At 50.0% G+C, this 23,023-nt stretch overlaps 1 protein-coding gene across 3 annotated transcripts in view; it reads right to left on the reverse strand.

Moving 5' to 3' along the window:
- Window positions 1-23,023, reverse strand: part of KIAA1755 (KIAA1755 ortholog) — a 45,828-nt gene that overhangs the window by 17,237 nt on the left and 5,568 nt on the right. Inside the window, exons 1-6 of one of the 3 annotated variants that reach the window (XM_013985363.2) lie at window positions 16,806-17,424; window positions 15,315-15,494; window positions 9,194-10,544; window positions 8,305-8,502; window positions 3,371-3,494; window positions 688-781 (exon numbers count right to left, since the gene is read on the reverse strand). In XM_013985363.2, the coding sequence (XP_013840817.1) occupies window positions 688-781; window positions 3,371-3,494; window positions 8,305-8,502; window positions 9,194-10,544; window positions 15,315-15,494; window positions 16,806-16,907 (2,049 nt within the window). In that variant the 5' untranslated portion in view covers window positions 16,908-17,424. Of the gene's footprint in view, window positions 1-687; window positions 782-3,370; window positions 3,495-8,304; window positions 8,503-9,193; window positions 10,545-15,296; window positions 15,495-16,805; window positions 17,425-23,023 lie in introns of those variants that run through there. The other 2 variants (XM_013985362.2, XM_021077677.1) reach the window with 2 other exon arrangements.

Here is a 23,023-nt window from a genome sequence, read left to right on the forward strand (position 1 = left end):
GCCCCTGCTGGGTCTCAGCTTCCCCGTCGGGAGAAGGAGGAGGAAGAGAAGGGGGAGGTCAGACCCTGAGGTGAGCATGGGCCAAACTCCCATTTATCTGGCTGCCATACTGGTTGGTTCGGAATCTCATCCCTCCCCCATTCTCAGTTCAGGAGGTTCACATGGGCCAAGCCCAAGTCCATGAGTGTGTCACCTTCCCCTGACCACGGAGATTGGCTGATGGATGGACACCTGAGCCAGTAGGGCTAGGGAGACAAAAGCAACTTTTGCCAGGACTTCTGGGAAAAGAATCGCTCTTTCCTACTGGACTTGAATGAAAAACTGTATGAAGTCACAACCGCCGAGAACCAGACTGCCACCAAGATGAGAACCTGGCTGAGAAGAGCACTCTCCCAGGAGGAGCTAGAAATGCAGAGAGAGGAACCAGATCCTGGTGACAATATTTGAGTCTGTGAATCAAGCCATACTTAGAGCTGGGTTTAACTCTTGACTGTCCAGTCACAGGAACCCATGAATACCCTTTGTCTATAAGCGTGTTGGGGCTGGGGTTTCTGTTATTTGCAGCTAAGAATCCCTCCCTGCCTAGGGTCCTGGTCCCAGCTCTGACCTCCTCAGGATCTGTGACTATCAACAGGCCCCCAGTGCTCCCAAGACTTGCTAGGCTGAGGCTGCCCACCTCCCACTCACCTGGGTGGCCTGCAGGGCACTGACCAGACCAGGATGTGGGGGCTGTTTCCTGGCATCGATCACGACTGCCAGCCCCTGGGTTTTATCTTCAGGCCTGTGGGTGGTAAACAGAATTGGCAGTCTTGCTGGGTGAACCAGGGCCCACCAGGGCAAAGGACCTAGTGGGAGGCGAGGGAAACTGGCTGCTAGAAGCCTGGATATACAGGTAAACTCTTCAACCCACCAGGCAAAATTCCAGTGCCTCCTCCCGCCACTGACACATACCCACTTCCAGGAAGCCTTCCATGATTCTTCTGTAGGGAGAGTCCATTGCTCCCTCTTTGGTGCTCCCACAGCACCCCGCACAGCCCTCTCTTACACCTAATAATCATAAACTATAAGCCTCTACCCCAGTTGCAGTAGGTGAGTCACCCAACCTTCATCCACCTTTTCTGTATGAGCAGAAGGCTCATTTTATTCAAGAATCCAATTCCTTCCCTATAACCATGCCGCCCCCCCGACTGTCTTCTGATTGGTTGAGGCCAACGTAGGTACCCAATTCCCCTGGTCAATGATTGGTTTAGGTAGGAGCCATGTGACATTTTTCTGGCCAATGAGATGTGTGGGAATTTTGCTGGGGCCTTCTGGGAGAGATATTCTCTCCTTTAAAAGTTCTTACAAAGAGATACAAGGCAGAGATCTAGAGTGACACATTTCTTATCACAGAGATATTTTGAATTAGAATTTGTTACTTGCAGCCAAAATATCCTCACTGGTTCACTGTGCGCTTTTCAGTGATTCCTTGAGGATCTTCCAAACTAGCCCAATGGTCAGGACTTGCTAAAATACTGATACCTCACTCCCACCCCCACTCCATCCCCCAAGAATTCTGTCCAGCAGGTAGGGAGGGGATGGAGCCAGGGAGTCTGTGGTCCCACGTGCCCTGGCCGTTCAGCCAGGTTGGAAAAACAACTCCCAACTGCCTTCAAGCCTTATAACCACTCAGTTGATGGACAAAACCAGAGAAGGCCAGTGTGGGGTGGAGGCCAGCATCCCCTGGGCAAGCTGTTTCACCTCTCTGGGGTTCATTTCCCATTCGTACAGGAGATAATTATTGTGCAGGTTTCTGGGGGCCGTGGTGCACGCTGATGGATTCATTACTGTGAGGTACTCAGGGGCTGCGCAGAGTAACGGGGATGTATGTGCCCGCTGTTACCCCATTCTAGGAGGGGAACCCCAGGCACAGGGTGGTGACCCGGCAGTGGGAGGAGGCTCTCGGAGGTGAGGCCAGGTCCCTGACTTTATGGCCCACACTGCGACTGCCTCTGGCTATGCCCACACTGGGAGGGAGGTTTGTGCCCACACTTGTCTCCAGCGCCAGCCTGGAGGCCCCCAGAGGTCAGGCCCGGATATGAGAGCGTCCGGGTCCCTAGCACAGCCCAGCATGAAGCCGGGCCCAGGGCAGGTGCCCAGCAATGGTGGTTCAAAGCAGGAGGGGAGAGGCAAGCCCAGCACGTGAGAACCCAGTGCATGGTTCACACGGCACCCCACTCCCACCTCTCGTGACCATGCTCAGTCCTCAGAGCCCACTTGGTCATCCCTTTCTTTTAGGTGAGCTTCAGAGAGGGGAGGTTACTACCCCCGTGTCACACAGCAAGTTGGTGGAATTCCAGCATTCTGTCTACCAAGCTGACCACTTGTGAGCACAGAAAAGGAGGGGGTCCCATCTCCCCCTCAGCTCAGAAAAGCCACTCCACCCTGGACAAGAGGAAGGAAAAAGTCTCAGTGGCCAGCAGGTGGCAGTGGTGGCTCTTGTGGGTTGGAGTCCTTGAAGAAGTTTCTAAAAGGTTCCATCAGTCCCTCTACCCTCTATGCCAGCTGCAGAACCTCTAGGTTGGGATCTATAGCCACAGTCCCAAGCAAACACCATTCTGGGACCACCCTGGCTGGAGGTTGGGACTCAGAGGAAAGATGGTGCCTCTTTCCACCCCCAGTCCAACAGGAAGTCTGAGAGGCAGAAGGGAGGGCCAGTGTTAGAATTCAGCCTGGTCACTCATCATTCACTCATTCTTTTGCTCTCTCACTCATTCATTCACTCACTCACCCTTTCCTTCATTTATTCAAGAAATAGTTATAATTAAGATGCCAGCTCAAAAATCACCTCCTCAAGGAAGCCTTCCCTGATTTCTCCATTGAACTAAGCCACCCCATCCTGCCCCATGCCCTATCCTGTAAGAGTGGCTCTCAAAGTCTGTCCCCAACCCAGCAGCATCAGTATCACCAGGAAGCGTGCTAGAAATTCACATTCTCAGGCCTTACCCAGGCCTACGGAATCCGAAACTCCAGGGAGGGGGCCCAGCTACCTGTTTTAACAGGGGTCCAGATGATCCTGATGCATGTCCAGTTTGCGAACATCCCTCTACAATAGCCCGCTGTTTTCTTCCTTCCTCACACTAACACCCTTGCAAGTTGCTTGCGACCGTCTGTTTCTTGCACACCGCCCACCTCCCCCAGCAGCCTGGGAACGCCCAGATGGTAGGGACCAGGTCTGTCCTGCTTTCCTGCAGCAGCAGGCTCAGCACTGGCTCTGGCAGCAGATGACTGGACAGAAGGCTATGGAGCCTCTCCATGTGGTACCTGGTCCCGGGCTCTGGGCTGGGAGGTCGAGGGGGGATGGAGGGGTCAGGCTGGCCCAACCCCTTACCTGGGGATGGTGCACAGGCAGGAGAACAGCTTGGCGACCTCTGAGGCCGTGCACCATGGCGCCTCCCAGAGGCCGTTGCTGGTCGACACCAGAAGCAGAGGCCGCCCCGCCCTGTCCCGGCCGCCTAGAGGAGAAAGTGCACATGTGAGCGCGGAGAGCTTTGGTGGAGTCCCCACCATGGGAACCTGCTCTGTGGCCTCCAGGCCTTTGCCCATACTGGTCCCTTTGCCCGGAATGCCTTTTCTCTCTTCCCCCTGTGAACTCTGAACTCCTATTCATACTTCAAGATCCTGCTCAAAAGCCACTTCCTCAGAAAAATCATCTCTGAAGCCTTCCTCCATGCAGAGGCCCCCTCACCCCCACTCTGGATCCCCTCTGAACTGAGCACCCTGGGAAGCAGAGCTTGCAGAATGAGCTTTGGGGTCACACAGACCAGGGTGTAAGTGCCAGCTCTGCACTGACTTGCTGTGTGTCCTTAGGCAAGTCCGTGTGTCTCTGAGCCTCCGTTCCCTCATCTGCTAAATGGGGGCGAAAACAATGTGGAGCTTTGGGGGTTATGTCACAGACTAAATGAAACAGTTTCTGAGAAGCACTTAACACAGGGCAAGGGGCTCATGAACAGCAGTTGTTACAATGATCCTTATCCCTTTGTCTCAGCCCCCGAGGGGTGAGTGTGCAGCTGTGGCCGCCAGCTCACTATTTATTCTTGCAGACTTCCAGCCGGGAGTTCTTCACGGACTATTTCCTGTTCCAGGAATCAGGGCTGGGTGCCCCCCTCTTCCCACAGGGGTCAAGAGTCTGAGACCAAGGGGGTCAGCACAGCCTGTGTACACTGTGGGGAAGAGGGAATACAGTAGGGGAAAGAGGCGCAGGTCTGTGGAATCTGGGCCCGTCCTGCACCCTGGGCTCAGAGCACTGCCCGCCAGGGTCCCTTCACTCAAGGCTGCCCTGAAGTGACAGCCACCTACTCCATGCAGGCACAACCCGCCACCATGGGTAGGTATGTTAGACCCTTTGTAGCTCATGACACCTTGGACAAACTTAGCCACCTTCACACATGCTGCCTTACACAGGGGAGCAACCATCTAGAACATTCTTGCACATGTTTGAAAATGTGACATAATTTTAAAACTTAAAAATCCACATTTGCAAAGGAAGTTCCCATCGTGGCTCAGTGGTTAATGAACCTGAGGATCCATGAGGATGTGGGTTCGATTCCTGGCCTGGCAGGTTCCTAGGTTAAGGATCCTGCGTTGCTGTGGCTGTGGCATAAGCCAGCAGCTGTAGCTCCAACTGGACCCCTAGCCTGGGAACTTCCATGTGCATGAGTGTGGCCCTAAAAAGAAAAAAAAAAAACAAAACTACATTTGTATATGTATTTTTCTACTAAAATATATATATTAATACATTTGTATGTATACACAAGTATAGACGTGTTTGTGTGTATATACATATATTTAATATATATGCATATATGTTTATATCCTCTTGATAGCATGGGTTTGATTTTTCCTAACAGTCGTTTAGAAATCCCAGAAGGAAAACATTTTGTTGGGGGCCATATGGGAAATTTGAAAATGAGCCGGGTATTGAGGAATATTAGGAATTATTTCTAATTTTGTTAGGTGTGCTAAATGACACTGTGGTTATAGGGGAAATGTCCTCGTAGTTAACAGATGTGCATTGAAATATTTACAGGTAAAATATGAAGATGTGTAATTCACTTTAAAACACTTCTGAAAAAATAAACAAAGAGGAGGAGTTCCCACTGTGGCACAATGGGATCAGCAGCATCTCTGCAGCAGTAGGATGCAGGTTTGATCCCCAGCCCAGCACAGAAGGTTAAAGGATTCAGCATTGCCCCAGCTGTGGCATAGGTCAAAGCTGTGGCTTGGGTCTGATCCCTGGCCTGGGAACTTCAAATACTGTGGGGCAGCCAAAAATGGGAAAAAAAAAAAAAAAAAGGATGAAATGTGGCCAAATGTTAAGATTTATTAAATCTCAGCAACAGCTATATGGATACTCATTATCCTATAGTCTCTACTTTTCTGTATGCTGGAAATTGTTTATCAAAAAAGTTTTTAAAAGGTAATAATTAAACCATGAAAAAAACTGCCTAACTTACAAAGTTAAAGATGTTTGTCCATAACCCATGGAAATCCTCTCAGAGACATAGGGTTTTTCAGGTCAGGAAATGCTATATTATGTCTCTGGAGCCATTTTATGGATGAGGAAACTGAGGCCTGGGGAGGGCAAGCCCTGCCCAGAACAGGGCTCTGGGCACAGATGCTGGCTGAGGGCACTGGAGGGATGGGCAGCTGTCCGCCTGAGCTGCCTTCACCTGGGAGGTCCCTTTGCCCCAGATGCTGCCAGGAACACCATCAGCAGCACCTCAGAGCCTGCCTGGAAGCTGCATGCTTCACTTTTGGGTTAGCAGTTTCAGGAGGAGATGGGGACAGCAGGTGGGGAGGTGGCGGGGGATGAGGGTGACCCAAAGCCACCAAACTGCCTTTCTGAGGCAGTCACTCCAAGTGTGCGGGGAAATGATACGCAGTTGAACTGGCAAGCAATCTAAAGCATTTTTTATATTAAAACGAGTGTGGGAGTTCTTTTGTGGCTCAGCGGGTTAAGAACCCCACATAGTGTCCGTGAGGATGTGGGTTGGATCCCCAGCCTTGCTCAGCGGGTTAAGGATCCAACCTTGCCACAAGCCACGGTGCAGGTCGCAGATGCAGCTCAGATCTGGTGTTGCTGTGTCTGTGCTCTAGGCCGGCAGCTGCAGCTCTGATTCCACCCTTAGCCCAGAAACTTCCATATGCCACGAGGGCGGCCCTAAAAAGAAAAAAACAAAAAACAAACAAAACAAAAACCACCCCAAGTGTGAATATATTCTTAGGAAGAATACAAAATATCTAGACATTTTAAAGACAATGATTTTAAGGATACAGACAGAGCAACCAAGAGTTCAGGGTGACATTTCAACCCCTGGGACAAGATCGCTGATGGAGGCGGTCAAGGGAGGGAAAGGAAAGAAGGGCCACATGGAGAACATTCATTCGCTCAAGTAGTTTTTGAGCACTGACTCTGTGCTAGGCACGGTCCAGGCACTTGGGCCCCATCTGTCTATGATGGAAGCCAGACAAGTTACAAGAGAGTACAGTTGTGGAAAGAGTGACAGAGAGTTAAGTCCAGTCTGTTTCCTCTCCTCCTCTTATGCAAGGAGGAGCCTGAGGCTCAGAGAGGGCAAGTGATTCCTCCTAGGTCACACAGGGAGCTAGAGGTAGAGCTGGAACTAGAACGAATATCTCCTGCCTCAAAGAACGGGGTCTTCGATGGATAAAACCTGAGCTCTTGGAACATGACAGCCCTAAAAGGATCAGGAGACTTTGTATGCAATTAATATGGGAACAAAGAGCAAAAGCTTCGACAAAGACAACCAAGAAGAGGACAAAATGACAGGAGCGTCACAATGACAGAGCAATGTCTCCGTGGACATGTCCTGCAGAGATTTAGAAGTCCATGAAGTAAAACAGAACTGCAGGACAATTAGTTCTAAGAAAGCGCTGTGATTACTCTTGCTGCCAGAACTTTGCACATGCTATTCCCTCTGCCTGGAACACCATTCCCACCACTTTACATGCATAACACCTACTCACACTCTATGACTGAACTTCACATTACTTCCCCCAGGAAGTCTTCCCTGACTTCTCCTTTACCCCAAGCCTGGGCCGGGGGCCTTATCTGTCCTCCCACAGCCTCCTGTATGCCCCAGGGTCACATTTTTTTCACACTGGATTGTAATCACCTATCTGAATAACCTGTTGAATTCTTCCCACCACTAGACTATTGACTTCCTGGGAGCAGGCTTGGTTCCCTGCCAAATCCTCAGTGCTAAGCCCAGGGCCTGGCACATAGCAGGTGCTCAATAAATATTTATTGCAAAGATGAATAAATATTAAAGGGAATGATAACACTGTCAGTCCTGGAGGATATTAAAGTCCCAACCAGACCCCCTCATCAGGCCAGACACCCACCCCCCAGAGGCTCTAAGTATTGGCTGTAAACTGGCTCACAGATGCCCCCTTGTCTGAAGAACTCTGCTGAACCGGATCACAGGCTCACCTGCACCCCCATCCCAGGTCGGCCTGCAGTTGATGATGGACAGATCCAGGTGGACGAGGGGCCAGCAAACCCTGTCCCCCCCGCCGCACCTTAAGATGGACTCATCTCTGTGGTGCAATTCATGCTCCGGAGCCCCCCAGGGAATCAGGCCACATCCGGGCTTCACTCCTCCCCTGCCCCTCCCTGCTTCCCTCACTCCCCGTCCCCTGAGAGTAACCTTCAGGAAAATCACTTTCCCGCGTTCCCGTGGTGGCTCAGCTTGGTATCCATGAGGATGGGGGTTCGGTCTCTGGCCTCACTCAGTTGGGTTAAGCATCCAGCATTGCCATGAGCTGTGGCGTAGGTCGTAGGTTGCTCGGATCCCAAGCGTTGCTGTGGCTGTGGTGTTGGCTGGCAGCTGCATCTTCAACTTGACCCCTAGCCTGGGAACTTCCATGTGCCGCAAGTGTGGCCCTAAAAAGTAGGATAGAATAGGTAGGGTAGGGTAGGATAGGATAGGATAGAATCGAATCAAATCACTTTCTCAAGGGTCCCTGTCTTAGGCTCTGCTTCTAGGAAACCTGGCCCAAGACAGCCATCTTGAAGACCTCACTGAAAGTAGGATGGATGAATTCCTAGAAATTGCTTTCATATCATCCAACTCCATCACTGGAAAGATGAAGCATCTGAGTCCCAGGGAGGCTTGGTCCAGAACACAGGCCTCCAGGACTTTCCCTGCCTTCCCTACACCCACCAGCATCCGAGGATGCTCAGGCAGCCCCATCCCCACCTTCACAGCTCCCCCCTCTCCCCCTCCCCTCCAATCCGAGGACCTGGCAGGGATGCTATCCTGGAATGGAGGATCTCCACGCTCAGAGCCCCAATCCTGGGCTCAAGCCCTGGTGGTTCCTCATCCAGAGCGGGGCTTTTTTCTGGAGGGTCTGCAGAAGCCTCTGGGAAGCCAGTCTTTTCCTCTGTCAGTGGGTCTGAGTCAGCGTCTGGGCCAGATGTTTTGGTCTGAGTTGTTCCAGCTGGAAAAAAGCAGCAACAAAGGAAAGGGCGTTAAGCAGAAGATGAATTTTTTCCCCAGGGGAGATGTTTTCTCTTTCACATTCTGACTAATAACTATAGCTTCCAACATTGATCTCCTTCTGTGTGGCAGGCATTGTGCTAAGCTCCTTATGTCTGGTGCGTCTCTAGAACTCACAATAACTCTAGGAGGCAGGTGAGATCCCCCTTGCACAGATTGAGAGAGAGATCCAGGCTTAGAGGGGTTAAGCTACAACTGCCAGCCCACACCACAGCCACAGCCACGTGGGATCCGAGCCGCATCTGTGACCTACACCACAGCCCGTGGCAATGCTGGATCCAGAACCCACTCAGCAAGGCCAGGGATCAAACCCGCATCCTCGTGGATACTAGATAGGTTGGTAGCCTTCTGAGCCACGACGGGAAGTCCCAAGAGGGGTTAAGTTCTTGATCAAGGTCACCCAGCCAGTGCATGGCCAAGCTCGGGTGTAGACTCAGGCCATCTCCACATGGTCACAACACCTTGCTCAATTCCAGACCCATGAGACTTCAAGCTTCTTGACATGCCACCTTGTACTCTAAACCGCTGAGACTGCAGAGTCTCTGCACTGTCCCTGACAGCCGGTGCCACTCTGTCACCTGATCACATCCAGAGAACAGTTACCCCTCCAGCAGAGCCAGAGGGCATCTTACCTTTCCCCAAGCACCGGTCTCGGCTGGGTTTGGGAGAGTAGAGCGAACACAAGATCTTCCAGGGCCCATCGGGCTGGAGTGAGGCTTTCTCGGTGGGCACAGCAGCTTGCCTCAACCCCTTTAAGAATGAGAATTTGGGCCGAGATGTGGGGGACCTGCAGGAGGAGGTGTTTTGACCTGGGCTGGTCACAGGCTTGGGAAGTCTCCCCCTTCCCTGTTTGGTCCTGTCTTCCATCCTGTTTTCAGGGGCTGGAGCAGGACAAGGAGAAGCCGGGCGCAGCCGGGGAGAGGATGCTTGTTTTGGTTTAGGCCTGAGCTGGACCATACTCTCTGGGTTACCCAGGAGTCTCTGTGTCTTGGTGGCAGCTGGCTCTTCTGAGACACCTGCCCCGAGGCCAGAGACACAATGCAGTGGGTTTACAAGGACGTGGAGGTAGGGGTCTTGGGGCTGGTGTTCTGAGTCTTGCGTGGGAACTTTATCATTAGGCTTTCTCCTCAAGCCCCAAACGCAGAGTTCCTCTTCCAAGCTTTCTGGCTTCTCACAAGCCCATTTTTCCAAGGAAGACCCCCCTTTGGCCCATGAGAGAGGCAGCATCCTTTCACAGAAAGGGATCTCCTTAGTTCCAGCTAGCTCCTCCAGTGCCCCCAAAGGGTACCCATTGGATGTGCCCACCTCCTGAATGGGAGACCCTCCTCTGCTCTCCTGGGAAAAGTCCACGAGAGCCACATAATCTCCCTCCAAGTCCTGGCTGGTGACGTCGTCCATCCTGAAGGCCACCTCCCCAGGCCCAGCTGGCTCCACCTTGATGAGTCCTGGGTACTTGTTCCCACGCGTCCTGCTCTTGCCCTTGGCCAAACTCCGGGTGAGCAGCACCTGGCTGCCTGGGGATCTGGCCTGGTGCAGCTCTTGAGAGCTGCTCAAATCCAGTGCCTCTAATTGAAGGGACCCCCAGGCTGGGGAGAGGACATTCTCTGTTTGGGGTCTGTCATCCACAAACTCTGGGCTGGCTATCTTGGTCCAGGGCACAGAGACTACCCCATCTTCTGAAGCTACCAAGCAATTGTGGAGGGGACCTCCTTCAAAGTCACTGTTGATGGCCTCCAGCCAGGCTTGGGTGAAAAGCATAGCATAGGCTGACATAGGAACAGGCTTCGTGTCCACTGTGCGGAGGTCCACAGAGAGGCACTTGATCATGATGCAAACGGATTGCTCCTCCTGGGGCTCAACTTGGAGGTAGAAGTCACCCTGGCGCAACAAGAGGGGATTGAGGGGTGCCAGGTGGACCACAACCTCATCTCGCAGGCACAATGGCCAGCCCTCGTGCAGGAACAGGCAGTGTGAGTAGGGGGCCTGCAAAGAGAAAGGGGTGGCATCAGAGAATCCAGCCCTGAAGGCCCCACCCATGAGTTTGCTTCCTTCTCCACCCCCAGAAAGAACCTTGAACAGGTCGGAGACGCAGATGAGACAAGAGAGGTGCTTAGGACACAGCATCCAGAGAGGACCTGCTATCAGCATCCTGTGAGTCACACAGCTCCAACGCAGGTGCCTAGGATGCAGCATCCAAGGAGGACCTACTCTCAGCATGCTGGAAGTCACACAGCCCCAAGAGAGGTGCCTAGGATGCGGCATCCAGGGAGGACCGACTCCTAGCATCCTGTAAGTCGCACAGCCCCGAGAGTGGGCACCTCCTTAAAAGTCATGCCTTCGATGCCTCCTGCCTCACCCTAGTCCTGGTCCTGACCTTGAAAATACTTGCGAGCCTACTGGGCCAAGGAAGAAAAGCTCTGAGTGTCAGGCACTAGTTAGCAAGCACCTTTCAGCGCTGGCTCCTGCTGGCTCCCTTCTCCTCATCCATGAAAACGTCTCTCAAGCCCACTTAAACTAAACTCTCCACTTTAGGGCCAAGGAGATGTGGGTTCCAAGGTCTGACTCACTAATTTGTGCAAATTACTTAACTTCTTTGAGCCTCAACTTCCCTATTTGCAAATAAGAATAACAATACAGGAGTTCCAGTCGTGGTGCAGTGGTTAAGGAATCCGACTAGGAACTGTGAGGTTGCAGGTTCAATCCCTGCCCTTGCTCAGTGGGTTAAGGATCTGGCGTTGCCGTGAACTGTGGTGTAGGTCACAGACACGGCTCAGATCCCGAGTTGCTGTGGCTCTGGTGTAGGTCGGTGGCCACAGCTCTGATTTGACCCCTAGCCTGGGAACCTCCATATGCCGTGGGAGTGACCCAAGAAATGGCAAAAAGACAAAAAAAAAGAAAAGAAAAGAAAAGAAAAAAGAATAACAATACATATCGGTATTATTGGGTTGCATGAGTATTAAGTGAAATTATAAATACATACCTTTCAAATACATTGTTTTTTAAAAACCAATACAATGGGCAACATATAAAAAGCTGTTCAGTAAATATTACTTCCCTCTCCTTTTGACAATGTTGGCCTTTTGAGAAATGGCAGGATTTCCAGCTTTTTAAAAAAGTTATTTATTGCCTTTGTTCTGTTCTCTACTTTGTAGAGTGATTTCAGAGTGAAGTTGAGACACTACTAAGTGAGAAGTTAGGAAAGCTGATCTTGCCACTAACTTGCTGGAAGGCCCTGAAAATTCATTCCACTGTTGTGGGTCTGAATGTCAGACCCAGAATATTTATCTGTTTATTATTTATTTACTTCCCATTAGTGGTTGACAACGCGGCAGGTGAGTCTCAACTGTGAAATTTTTTTTTGAAGAGAAGGTTCCAGCAAGTCTCTGCAAAGGTAGACACAGCAAGTCATCCCAGGGCAACCTCCACACAGTAACCCTGAGTTGAGCCATTCCATGAGACTGCCAGGGCTGTACAGGCCCAGTGTTCAACGGTGACACCATGTGGCAACAACAGAAACAACAGCTTGGCCAGAGGGACAACAGGTCTTTGCCCACCTGACTTTTGGAAGAGTCTGGTCTGATCCCTGCGGATTGAATAAGCCCCAGATAATCTCAGGTAATTTGGATGTGTATATGGGATACCTCCAGAGAGTGACACTGAACTTCCTGATAATTAAGCAAGTGTTTCCTGGAATTATTAATTGCATAAATAATGAGATCTGACCATACTTGCACCTACCACGTTGATAAATCAGTTCATTTCAGTTACACTATAGATCCACCTGTCTCTGGGACTCTTCATATCCATAAATCCCGGGAATCTCTGCGTTATACCACCCTTTTTCTTTTTTTTTGGTCTTTTTGTCTTTCCAGGGCCACACCTGCGGCACATGGAGGTTCCCAGGCTAGGGGTCCAATTGGCACTGTAGCTGTCGGCCTACGCCAGAACCACAACAACACAGGATCCAAACCGTGTCTGCAACCTACATCACAGTTCATGGCAACACCAGATCCTTAACCCACTGAGCGAGGCCAGGGATCGAACCCACATCCTCATGGATGCTAGTCGGGTTCGTTAACTGCTGAGCCACGACCAGAATTCCTATACCTCCCTTTTCACATGGCCCTCTGCTATTTACAACATCCTTTCCCTCACCTCCTCAGTGAAGGAGACAAAATAGCCCAGCGGTATTTTGCAAATAGCAAAGCACCACAGAAATGACAGTTACAGTCCCTTTATGTGATTCAGAGTAACTCTGTGGTGCAAGCAGTTTGGGAATTATTATCCTCACTTTACAGATGAGAAAACTGAGGCTCACGGGGGTAAAAGAACTGCCTCACAGTCACACAGCTAAAAAGCAGCAAAGGCAGGACTTGTGCCTAGAGCTTCACTTTTAAAGTGGGCTATATTTGTCCCCAGGCCCCACTAGATTTCATTGATGGTGACTGGCTGGCTAGTGCCAGCGGTTATAAATGCAGACTTGGAGGCTGGCACATTCTTTTTTTTTTTTTTTTTTTTTTTTTTTTTTTTTTTTTTTTTGTCTTTTTAGGACTGCATCCGTGGCATATGGAGGTTCCCAGGCTAGGGGTAGAATCGGAGCTGCAGCTGCCAGCCTACACCACAGCCACAGCAACGAGGGATCTGAGCCAGGTCTGGGACCTACACCACAGCTCACTGCAACGCTGGATCCTTAACCCACTCAATGAGGCCAGGGATCGAACCTGCATCCTCATGGATGCTAGTCGGGTTTGTTAACCACTGAGCCACGACAGGAGCTCCAAGGCTGGCACATTCTTGTTTCAGAGGAAGAAAGGAGGCAAAGAGATGGTAACAGCCGGCAGCTAGTGAGCAATTCGCTCGTGCCAGGCTCTGTGCTAAGCTGTGTTGATCATCTCGGTGAGGTGTCATTGACATTCCCACGTCCCACATAACGAAACTGAAGCTCAAAGAGGTGATGTGGATCCCCCTCAATTTCGTAGTGAGGGAGACTGCACTTGAACCTGGGGCTCCTGACCCCTGAGGGCACACATTAATCCCATGCTACTACCCCCTGCTCTGAGGTGACACAAATTCACTTATAATTACAATTAAAGCTGCCGATAATTAAAAACAGAGAAATAAAACTGTTGTAACCCTTGCCCCTGGAAGAAACAGGGAAAGGGGCCCCACAAATGCAGTTTTAATGGTCAAATAAAGGGAGCAGCTGATTGTATAGCTCATCAGGGAGAAGAAGCAAGGATGGGGAAGGATATGGCTGAAATAATGTCAACATGGACATGGGGAAATTGGCTGTAGTGTGTCAATGAGAATCTTCCTTCTCCTGTAAGAATGGCGAATGTGTATGGAGCTATGTCTATGTGCCAGGTGCTGTTTTAAGTGCCTTAAACGAATGACCTGTTTCCTTTCAGTTCTAACCATCCCTAATTCTGGCACCTAAGCCTGAACTTTTAGCTGCTCCATTTGATTTCTTTCTATCCCTGAAATGATGCTCATGGTCCCCCCTCCTACTTTGTGCTCCTTATGTGCCAGGTCCCTGACAGGCATAAGCAACTCAGGAAAAGCTAGGAGGACCTAAGATGCTCTCAGTGATTCTTGAGGCTGGGGCAGCAGGGGTGGATATTGAATAACAGAAGAGCAGGGCGGAGTCAGTCAGCAACTCTGCGAAGGGTGTGGGCAAGTTCCAGCAGCGCATCTAAGGATTCAGTCTCCAAAGTTCTCTCTCCACCCTTTTCTTAAAACAATCTTCACTTTCTGACCACAGAGGTAGGCATAGGGCTCAAGCCTGGCCAGTCCTGGTACTCCATGCTCCTAGGTGCAGTGATTGGTTCAGAGATGGACACAGGACCCACCTGGCCAATCCTGGTACCCCTTTCCCTGGCTGCAGTGATTGGTTCAGGGATGGACATAGGATCCAAGCTTAGCCAATCCTGGTACTCCATTCCTCTCACCGCACTGATTGGTCCAAGCAGGGACTCAGGACTTAAGCCCAGCCAATCACAATCCTTCCTTGTGATTTTCTATCGGCATCTGATGGGAAAGAGTTCATTTTCCTCTCCAGGGTAGGAGTTGATCCCAGTGCTGCCCTGGGCTTCACCCTCATGGGAACACTTAGCCTGTAAGAATGGCACTGGCAAGCAGTAGAAGCAGAGACAAGAGATAGAGTCCTCAAGAGGCTGGATCAGTGGATCAACTCAGGCCTGGGTCTGGACCACCCTTCCTGATCTGAGTTAGGATCTGTCATTTGCAGCCAGTGAGTCCTGCATAAAACACTTCCCACTTTGGCTCAGGAGAGGCCTCCCTGAGATATGGGTTTGAAGGAGTCTCCAAGCAAGAGTCCTGATGCCACAAGGGCTTTGGTGGAAAGTCTGGGACCTTCTCTGCCATTTCCATAATACTGCCCCACTTCAGCCAAGACAGCCTGGTGATGCCCACAGTGTCAGTTACCGGGGGCCCGGCAACCCACAAAGATGCTTTATCCAGGTCTCCCCACCTGCTAGTCAAGGTGCTTATAGCTTGACCCCTAGAGGTCAGAGGGTAAAGGGCCGAGGAACCTTCCTGTCCATTTGCAGGGCTGAAGTTTCTTTGTGGACAAGCAACGATAGCTGAACACCGTCCCACGTCTCCAGTTCTTGCTCTGAGACAGGACACACACCAACCCACTTCCTTCTCCGGTCACCTCCAGCCCCTGGCCTTCTGGGAGAACTCGCCCCTGGCCCCACGTCCCTTCCAACTTACACAGGCTGCTTCACGCACTTGTTCACACAGACGCTTGGCAGGGATCAGGAAATCCAGGAGGAAACTCAGCCCATCGCCCTGGAAGTCAGAATCCAGGAGACGGAACACCTGACCCAGGATGGTGGGAGCTGTGGCTTCAAAAGGGGGATAGAGGCCTGCCAGGGCGTGCTGGATGGCTGTGTCCAGGGATGGGGAGTCCTGTGGGTGACAGGAGGAGAGGATGAAAAGTGACAGTAGCAATGATAATAAGGATAATGGCCACTTCCTGACCTTCCTGGCGCCATATGACCAAGGCCTCTGCTAACTCTTCAACTTCCTCTGCTTCCCTCTCCCACTCACACACCCCCTCCAGTCCCACTGGTCTTCCTTCCTGTTCTTCAGACATACTAGGCACAATCCCACCTCAGGGCCTTTGCATGGGCTGTTGCTTCTGCCTAGACTACTCCTCCTTAAGACAACTTCATTCCCTCACCTCCTGCAGATCTTTGCCCAAATGTCATCTGCTGGTCCTAGGTGGAGTAGAGGAATGGGGGAAGGCATCCAGATCAGGGCCAGAGGGAAAGAGGAGGTCAGCATCCCCAAAACCTTCCACCTGGCTGGCCTGCAGACCTGCAGGTTGAAGCTGAGCCACCACTAAAGGCAAACCTGGATCAGGCAAGTGATTGCTGTTGTATACCACTCGTTTGGTGGGTTTGTTACACAGCAATAACTAACTGATACAAGTTGATGTGGTGGATATATGAGCCCCATATTCATCTATCCAGGATGTCTCCCCTAGAAGTTATTCGGCACAGACCATCACCACATAAACCCAACTCATACTTTCCTAAGTCGACTCCTCCCCTCCCCTGCCCTGCATCCCTACCTTAGTGATTGGCCCCACCATCCAGTCAGACTCCTGGGCCAGAAATCTGCTCATCATCCCGCCCCCTGCTCCTGCCTGCCCTGCCCACAAACAACCCTCAGCCACATTTATAGTCTCACCTCCAATAGCTCACCAACCCACTCCCTCTGCTCTGCTCCCCAGCCCTGTCCAGGCCCCCATCACCTCTCCCACTGAATCACCTCCTCACTGGTGTCCAGTCTCTAATCTCCCTTCTAGCCGCTTCTCCCCCAGGACCCCAAAGTGACCTTTCTCCAGTGCAAACCTGGCTTTGCCCATCTCCCACTCAAAACTGTATTCAATCACTTGGGATAGAACATGAGGGAAGATAACATGAGAAAAAGAATGTATACATATGTATGACTGGGTCCCTTTGCTGCACAGCAGAAATTGACAGAACTCTGTAAATCAATTATACTTCAAATTAAAAAGTTAAAATTTTTCAATTAAAAAAATAAAATTAATGATAGGTCATCCAGAATAAGTCATTAAATAAATAAACCAACTTTTCGGGGGGGGGGGGCGGGTGGAACTTGCTCAAAGGTTCAGAAAGCACTGGCCTGCCCTCAAGCTGCACTGCTCTGCACAGGCTTCCATTGCAACGGCACATGCACCCTCTCCCTCACCTCCAGGGCTTCGCACATGCTGTTCCTTCCTCTGGGGAGGCCTTCCATGTCCATTCCCACCAGGCTAACTCCTCCTCCTGCAAGACCCAGGTCAGCTGTCATCTCTTCCAGGAGACTTTCTCAGACCTCCCACTGCCACCCCAGCTGGCGCAGGAGGCCACTTTTCTGGGTGCTCACGGAGGTTCCCACATTGCTTTTATCTCCCTTGTGGAGCCCGGGCTCCCTGACGACAGGAGAGATAAGCAGAACAATGCTCCCCCCTCCCAAAGCCCACCTCCTAATCTCTGGAACCTGTGACTGTGTCCCCTTACCTGGCAAAGGAGGAATTAAGGTTGCAGATGGAATAAAAGTTGCCGATTGGCTGACCTTAAACTAGGGAGATTATTCTGGATTCTCCAAGAGGGCCCAATCCAATCACAAGGGTCCTTGCAAGCAGAAGAGAACACAGAAGAGGCAAGAGGCAGAAGGAAATGTGACCGTGGAAGAAGCAGCAGAGAGAGCCAAGGAATGCGGGCGGCTCCTAGAAGCTGGAAAAGGCAAACAGATTCTCACTGAGAGTCTCCAGAAAGAAAAAAAAAAAACCGCAGCCTGCCAACACCTTGATCCGAGCCCAGACAGAACCATGTTAGACTTTTTCTTCTTCTTCTTTTTTTTTTTTTTTCTTTTTTTCTTTTTAGGGCTGAACCTGCAGCATATGGAAATTTCCAGGCTAGGGGTCAAATCAGAGCTGCAGCTGCAGGCCTACACCACAGCCACAGCAACACCAGATCCGAGCCACATCTGCAATGTATGCTGCAGCTTGCAGCCACACCGGATCCTTAACCCACCCAGCAAGGCCAGGGATCAAAGCCACATCCTCATGGACACTATGTCAGGTTCTTAACACACTGAGCCACAATGGTAGCGCCCATAATTGCATTTTAAATGAAGATTCTTATGTCACCTTACTGGCAATGAGAATGCAGCAAGACTGCCCTGGTTCAAATTCTGGCTCTGTCGCTTAACTGGTCATGTGACCTAGCAAGTTACTTAACTCTCTCTGCCTCAATTTCCTCATGTGTAAAACTAGAGACTGGAATTGTACCCAGCTTAAAGAGCTGAGCGAGGGTGAGGGAGAGAATACACACAGATTCCCTAGCACTAAGAAAGGTGCTCTTTAAACAACAGTCGTCATTGCTGTAGTTATCACATCACTACTTTAAATGGAAAAATCAATGTCAATTGGCCTACGGAGAGGGTGTGGAGAAAAAGGAACCCTAGTACACTGTTGGTGGGATTGTAAATTGGTGCAACCACTGTGGACAGCAGTATGGAGATTCCTCAGAAAACTAAACATAGAACTACCATTTGATCCAGCAATCCCACTCCTGGGCATCTATCTAGAGAAAACCACAACTCGCAAAGACACATGTACTCCAATGTTCATTGCAGCACTATTTACAATAGCCAAGACATGGAAACAACCTAAATGTCCATCGACAGAGGAGTGGATCCAGAAGAGGTGGTACATATACACAATGGAATATTACTCAGCCATCAAAAGAACGAAATACCAGCATTTTTAGCAACATGGATGGACCTAGAAACTATCATGCTAAGTGAAGTCAGTCATACAATGAGACACCAACATCAAATGCTTTCACTGACATGTGGAATCTGAAAAAAGGACACAATGAACTTCTTTGCAGAACAGATGCTGACTCACAGACATTGAAAAACTTATGGTCTCCGGAGGAGACAGTTTGGGGGGTGGGGGGCTGTGCTTGGGCTGTGGGATGGAAATCCTGTGAAATTGGATTGTTATGATCATTATACAACTACAGATGTGATAAATTCATTTGAGTAATAAAAAAAAATGAAAAAAAAGTCAATTGGCCTAAATAGAATGTAACTGCAAAAATACACTAATAATGTATTGAATAGTTTTCATGTTATTTTATTTATTTAAATATATATTTTATATTGATTCATAAAATATTTACATATATTATTATAATAGCTATGTATATAGCTGAGGTAAGTATGTCCTTACATAAACACTATAAAATAACTACAGGGAGTTTCCGTCATGACTCAGCAGAAACAAATCTGACTAGTATACATGAGGATGCGGTTTGCTCCTTAGCCTTGCTCAGTGGGTTAAGGATCTGGCATTGCCGTGAGCTGTGGTACAGGTCGCAGACGTGGCTTGGATCCTGCATTGCTGTGGCTGTGGCATAGGCCAGCAGCTGCAGCTTCGATTCAACCCCTAGCCTAGGAACTTTCATATGCCATGAGTATGGTCCTTAAAAAAAAAAAAAAGGCAAAATAAAATAACTACATATTTTTTTGGCCACACCCACGACATGTGGAAGTTCCAGGGCTGAGGACTGAACCCATGCCGCAGCGATGCCAATGCTGGCCCCTTAACCTGATGCACTACCAGACAACTCCAAAATGAACTGTTTTTAAACCAAGACATGGAAGCAACCTACGAGTTCACCAACAGATGAATGGATAAAGAAGATGTGGTATATTTATGCAATGTTACTTAGCTACAAAAAAAGAATGAAATAATGCTATTTGCAACAACATGGATGGACACAGAGATTATCATACAAAGTGAAGTCAGACAAAGAAAGACAACTATTATAATGATCTCTTTTACAGGTGGAGTCTAAAAAAAGAATTCAAACAAGTTCCCATTGTGGCTCAGTGGTTAATGAACCTGACTAGTATCCATGAAGACGCAGGTTCGATCCCTGACCTCGTTCAGTGGGTTAAGGATCTGGTGTTGTCATGTGTCTGTTGTAGGTTGCAGACTCGGCTCGGATCCTGAGTTGCTGTGACTGTGGCTGTGGCGGGCAGCTGCATCTCCGATTTGGCCCCTAGCATGGGAACCTCCATGTGCCGCGGGTACCCTAAAAAGACAAAAAAAAAAAATTACAAAGGAACTTATTTGCAAAACAGGAACACGGAGCTACCTCATATCTCAGTGGGTTAAGGATCAGGCATTTTCACTGCTGTGGCTCTGGTTACAGCTGTGGCACAGGTTTGATCCCTGGCCTGGGAAGTTCTGCAGGCTGAGGGCGCCGCCAAAAAAACACAACAGAAACAGACTTACAGACATAGAAAACAAACTTACGATTACCAAAGGGGCAAGTGGGGGAAGGGATAAATTAGGAGCATGGGATTAACAGATACACAGCGCTGTGTAGGAAATAGATAAGCAACAAGGATTTATTGTACAGCATAGGGAACTGTATTCAATATCTTGTAATAACCTATAATGGGAAGGTACCTAAAAAATTAATTACACACACACACACACACACACACACACAATTGAATCACTTTGCTGTATACCCAAAACTAACCCAATTTTGTAAACCAACCATACTTCAATAAAGTAAATTACTTTTAAAGAAAAACTAAATCATGAAAAAAAAAATACTGCCATTAAATTCCGGAGACATCTGGTGACCTCCCGAAGGTCATGTCTCTCTCCCTTCCTTCCAAAGGGAGACTGCCACATTCTAGAAAGGTGTTCGAGACATCTTTTCACCAGAGGGAAGCTTTCTCCCTGGGTTCTCAGAAGATCAGAGGAAAGTTTGAAAGAGATCCACTCGCCATCGCCATGCGATTCCATGTTATTTAGTTCCAGTTTGTGACCCCCGGTGGCTAAGCTGTGGTCTGCGCCCCAACCTCTGGGAAACGATGACGTGCCTCAGTTTCCCCATCTGAAAAGGGGGATTGTAATTCCCATGGTCCCTCGCTCGGATGACTATTCTGGAGATAGGAGGAGATAACGAATGTAGGAGGTCTTGGGAAAAATAAATGTTGTTGCTGCTGTTGTCACCGTTATTAATTGTTATTTATGTTTACCCATCCTGTGGGACAAAGCTGAAGTCTCAGCCTCCGTGTGAAGATACCTTTCCCTTCCTGGTCCCTTCCTGAATCCAAGAGTCACTCCTGTAATCATAATTTCCAGGCACCTGCCATGCACCAGGTCCCCCACTCGCATTCTCTTGCTTGGCCACACAATCACCCTAGGGGCCAAGCCAGAACAGCCCATTTTGCAGATAAAGAAACGGAGGCTGGTCTGGCTCAAGATCAAAGAGTGCGGGAGAAAGCCAGAACCAAGCTCCCACCCAGGTCTGAGCGAGTCCAGTCCACCCTCACCCCCTGTTCCCTGGAGCCTAGTCTGCCTCGGGGCCACCAGCAGCCACTGGCCTTGGGGGAGGGCTTCCCAGCTGCCCATCCTGCACTAGGGCCCGAAGACACTGTTTACTTCTCAACAAACCAAGGCTCACAGCCCAGGCTGCCTTGGCTTTCGCAAACTGGCTCAGCTGGCCGCACACTGTAACCATAAAAGGGGCAGCCAGTAAAAAGAAAGAATGTTCCAGGTTAACAGGACTTGGAGCTCTTGGCCAGAGGAATTACCTGCTACAGGCCCGCATCCCAGAGGCTCAGAAGCTCTCCAAGTGCTGGGGGAAGCACATGGGGACTGGGTCCAGTCGGCTGCAGGGAGAAAAGCTGGCCACTCTCCACTCAGAATCACCCGGGCAGCCCAGCCCGGGACCACAGGAACCCAGACACCGTCAGCCAGACGTGGGCCCCTCAAAATGATTTCCGTGAAACTTAATCGACCTGTTTCTCTTCCTCCCCAGTGAGCTGGGGTTTTAACTGTTCCTTGGCAGGAGCTGAGGCAGCAGACAGCGTGACGCTGAGAAGGAAGAGGGTGTCAGGGGCCAGAGCCGGTCTGAGCCCCCTCGGCCCCCTCTCCTGCAACCCCCGGGCCAAGACGGAGCCCACCAAGGAGGCTGCCAGGACCAGACTGCAGGAATGGCGCCAGTATGATGCTCACAGACCCTCTGAACTGATCCACGGAACTTTGGACAGTGCCAAAGATCAGAGAAAAGTGACTGTTTCCAGCAGTCCTGTCTGGACACGGGAAGATTGAGAATATGGGTGTCTGTAAACTCGTTTCGATGTCTTTGCCATGAGCCTCTACTATTACTGTCATCTTAGGTCTTATCTTTATGAAGTAAAAAAACACAAGTATAAAGTGGATGCATTGATGCATTTTTACCTCGGTGGGTACCCCTGGAACCACTATCCCAATTGCTATACAAGATTTCCACCACACCAGAAAGAGGCCCCCTCCCAGACCACGCCCCATGCCAGCGGTAACTACTCTTCTGACTATTGAAATTGTTTTAAAGAAAAATTCCTCAGCAGTATGACCGCCACTGTGCAAAAATGTGTGGAAGCCAAGAGGCCATGAAATAAAGCGTTAACTGCAGTTACCCCTGAGGGCCGTGGGGGGGGGGGCTTGTAAGTCACAGTTTTAATTTTCCTCATCGTTGCTGGATTTTCCAAACACTCTGGAAGCAGCCTTCTGTAGAGCTTTTATAACTGGGGGGTGGCGATATAAAAGTGCGATTGTGTGTGTGCGTTTTACGTCTGGTTCCCTTTTTAAATGGTCTCACCAGATGTTGTTCGTTGGGCCTTCTGAGATGGGGGCTGAATTCACCCAGATTTACCCACATACTCCAGCAGGCAAACATGGTGGCATCACGCAGTATCAGCATCGCCCAGCATGGGAAGGCAAAGGTGGAGGAAAGCTGACACGGGCAGTGTCCTAGGGTTTAACCCCTGCTCGCCCCCCAGTGGCAGAAAAGCCTAGGGAAGGTGAGATTCCACCCTTGCCTCACCGGGTCATCTTGGCCTCAGTTTCCCCATCTGTAAAATGGGGTCCTTGGCCTTATCCATCTCAAAGACCCTTCCAAGGGGGACCTTTCTAGAAGTCAAGGTACTATCAGATTCAGGAAGGTTTGGAGCTGGGATGTGGTTCCCAAATGGGATCAATTAGCCTTCAGTGGGTGAGAAGGTTTATAAAGATCTGTCTCATCCATCTTAGACTCAGGTCCAAGGAGGAGCTAAATCAGCAGCCACAGATGCAAATGCCTACAGCGGCCTGAGAGTTGATGCAGAAGACAGAATTGATCCAAGTGTGAGAAAATAACCCCACTAGCCCCTTGGTGAGTGGCCCCAGACAGTCAGCTTCAGCGTCAGGGGAGCCATAGGGAGTAGGGGGGCCTGGGATGCACACCCATCTCATCCAGCCAAGTGTTGCCTTCACCCAGCTTTGCTGAGGCTACTGATATTTTAGTAAAACCTCCCAATGTTTTAAAGAATTGGCCCAACCCAACCCATCTGTGAGCCAGATGCAGCCA

The sequence above is a fragment of the Sus scrofa genome, chromosome 17 (assembly GCF_000003025.6).
Source record: "Sus scrofa isolate TJ Tabasco breed Duroc chromosome 17, Sscrofa11.1, whole genome shotgun sequence".
Lineage (NCBI taxonomy): Eukaryota > Metazoa > Chordata > Mammalia > Artiodactyla > Suidae > Sus > Sus scrofa.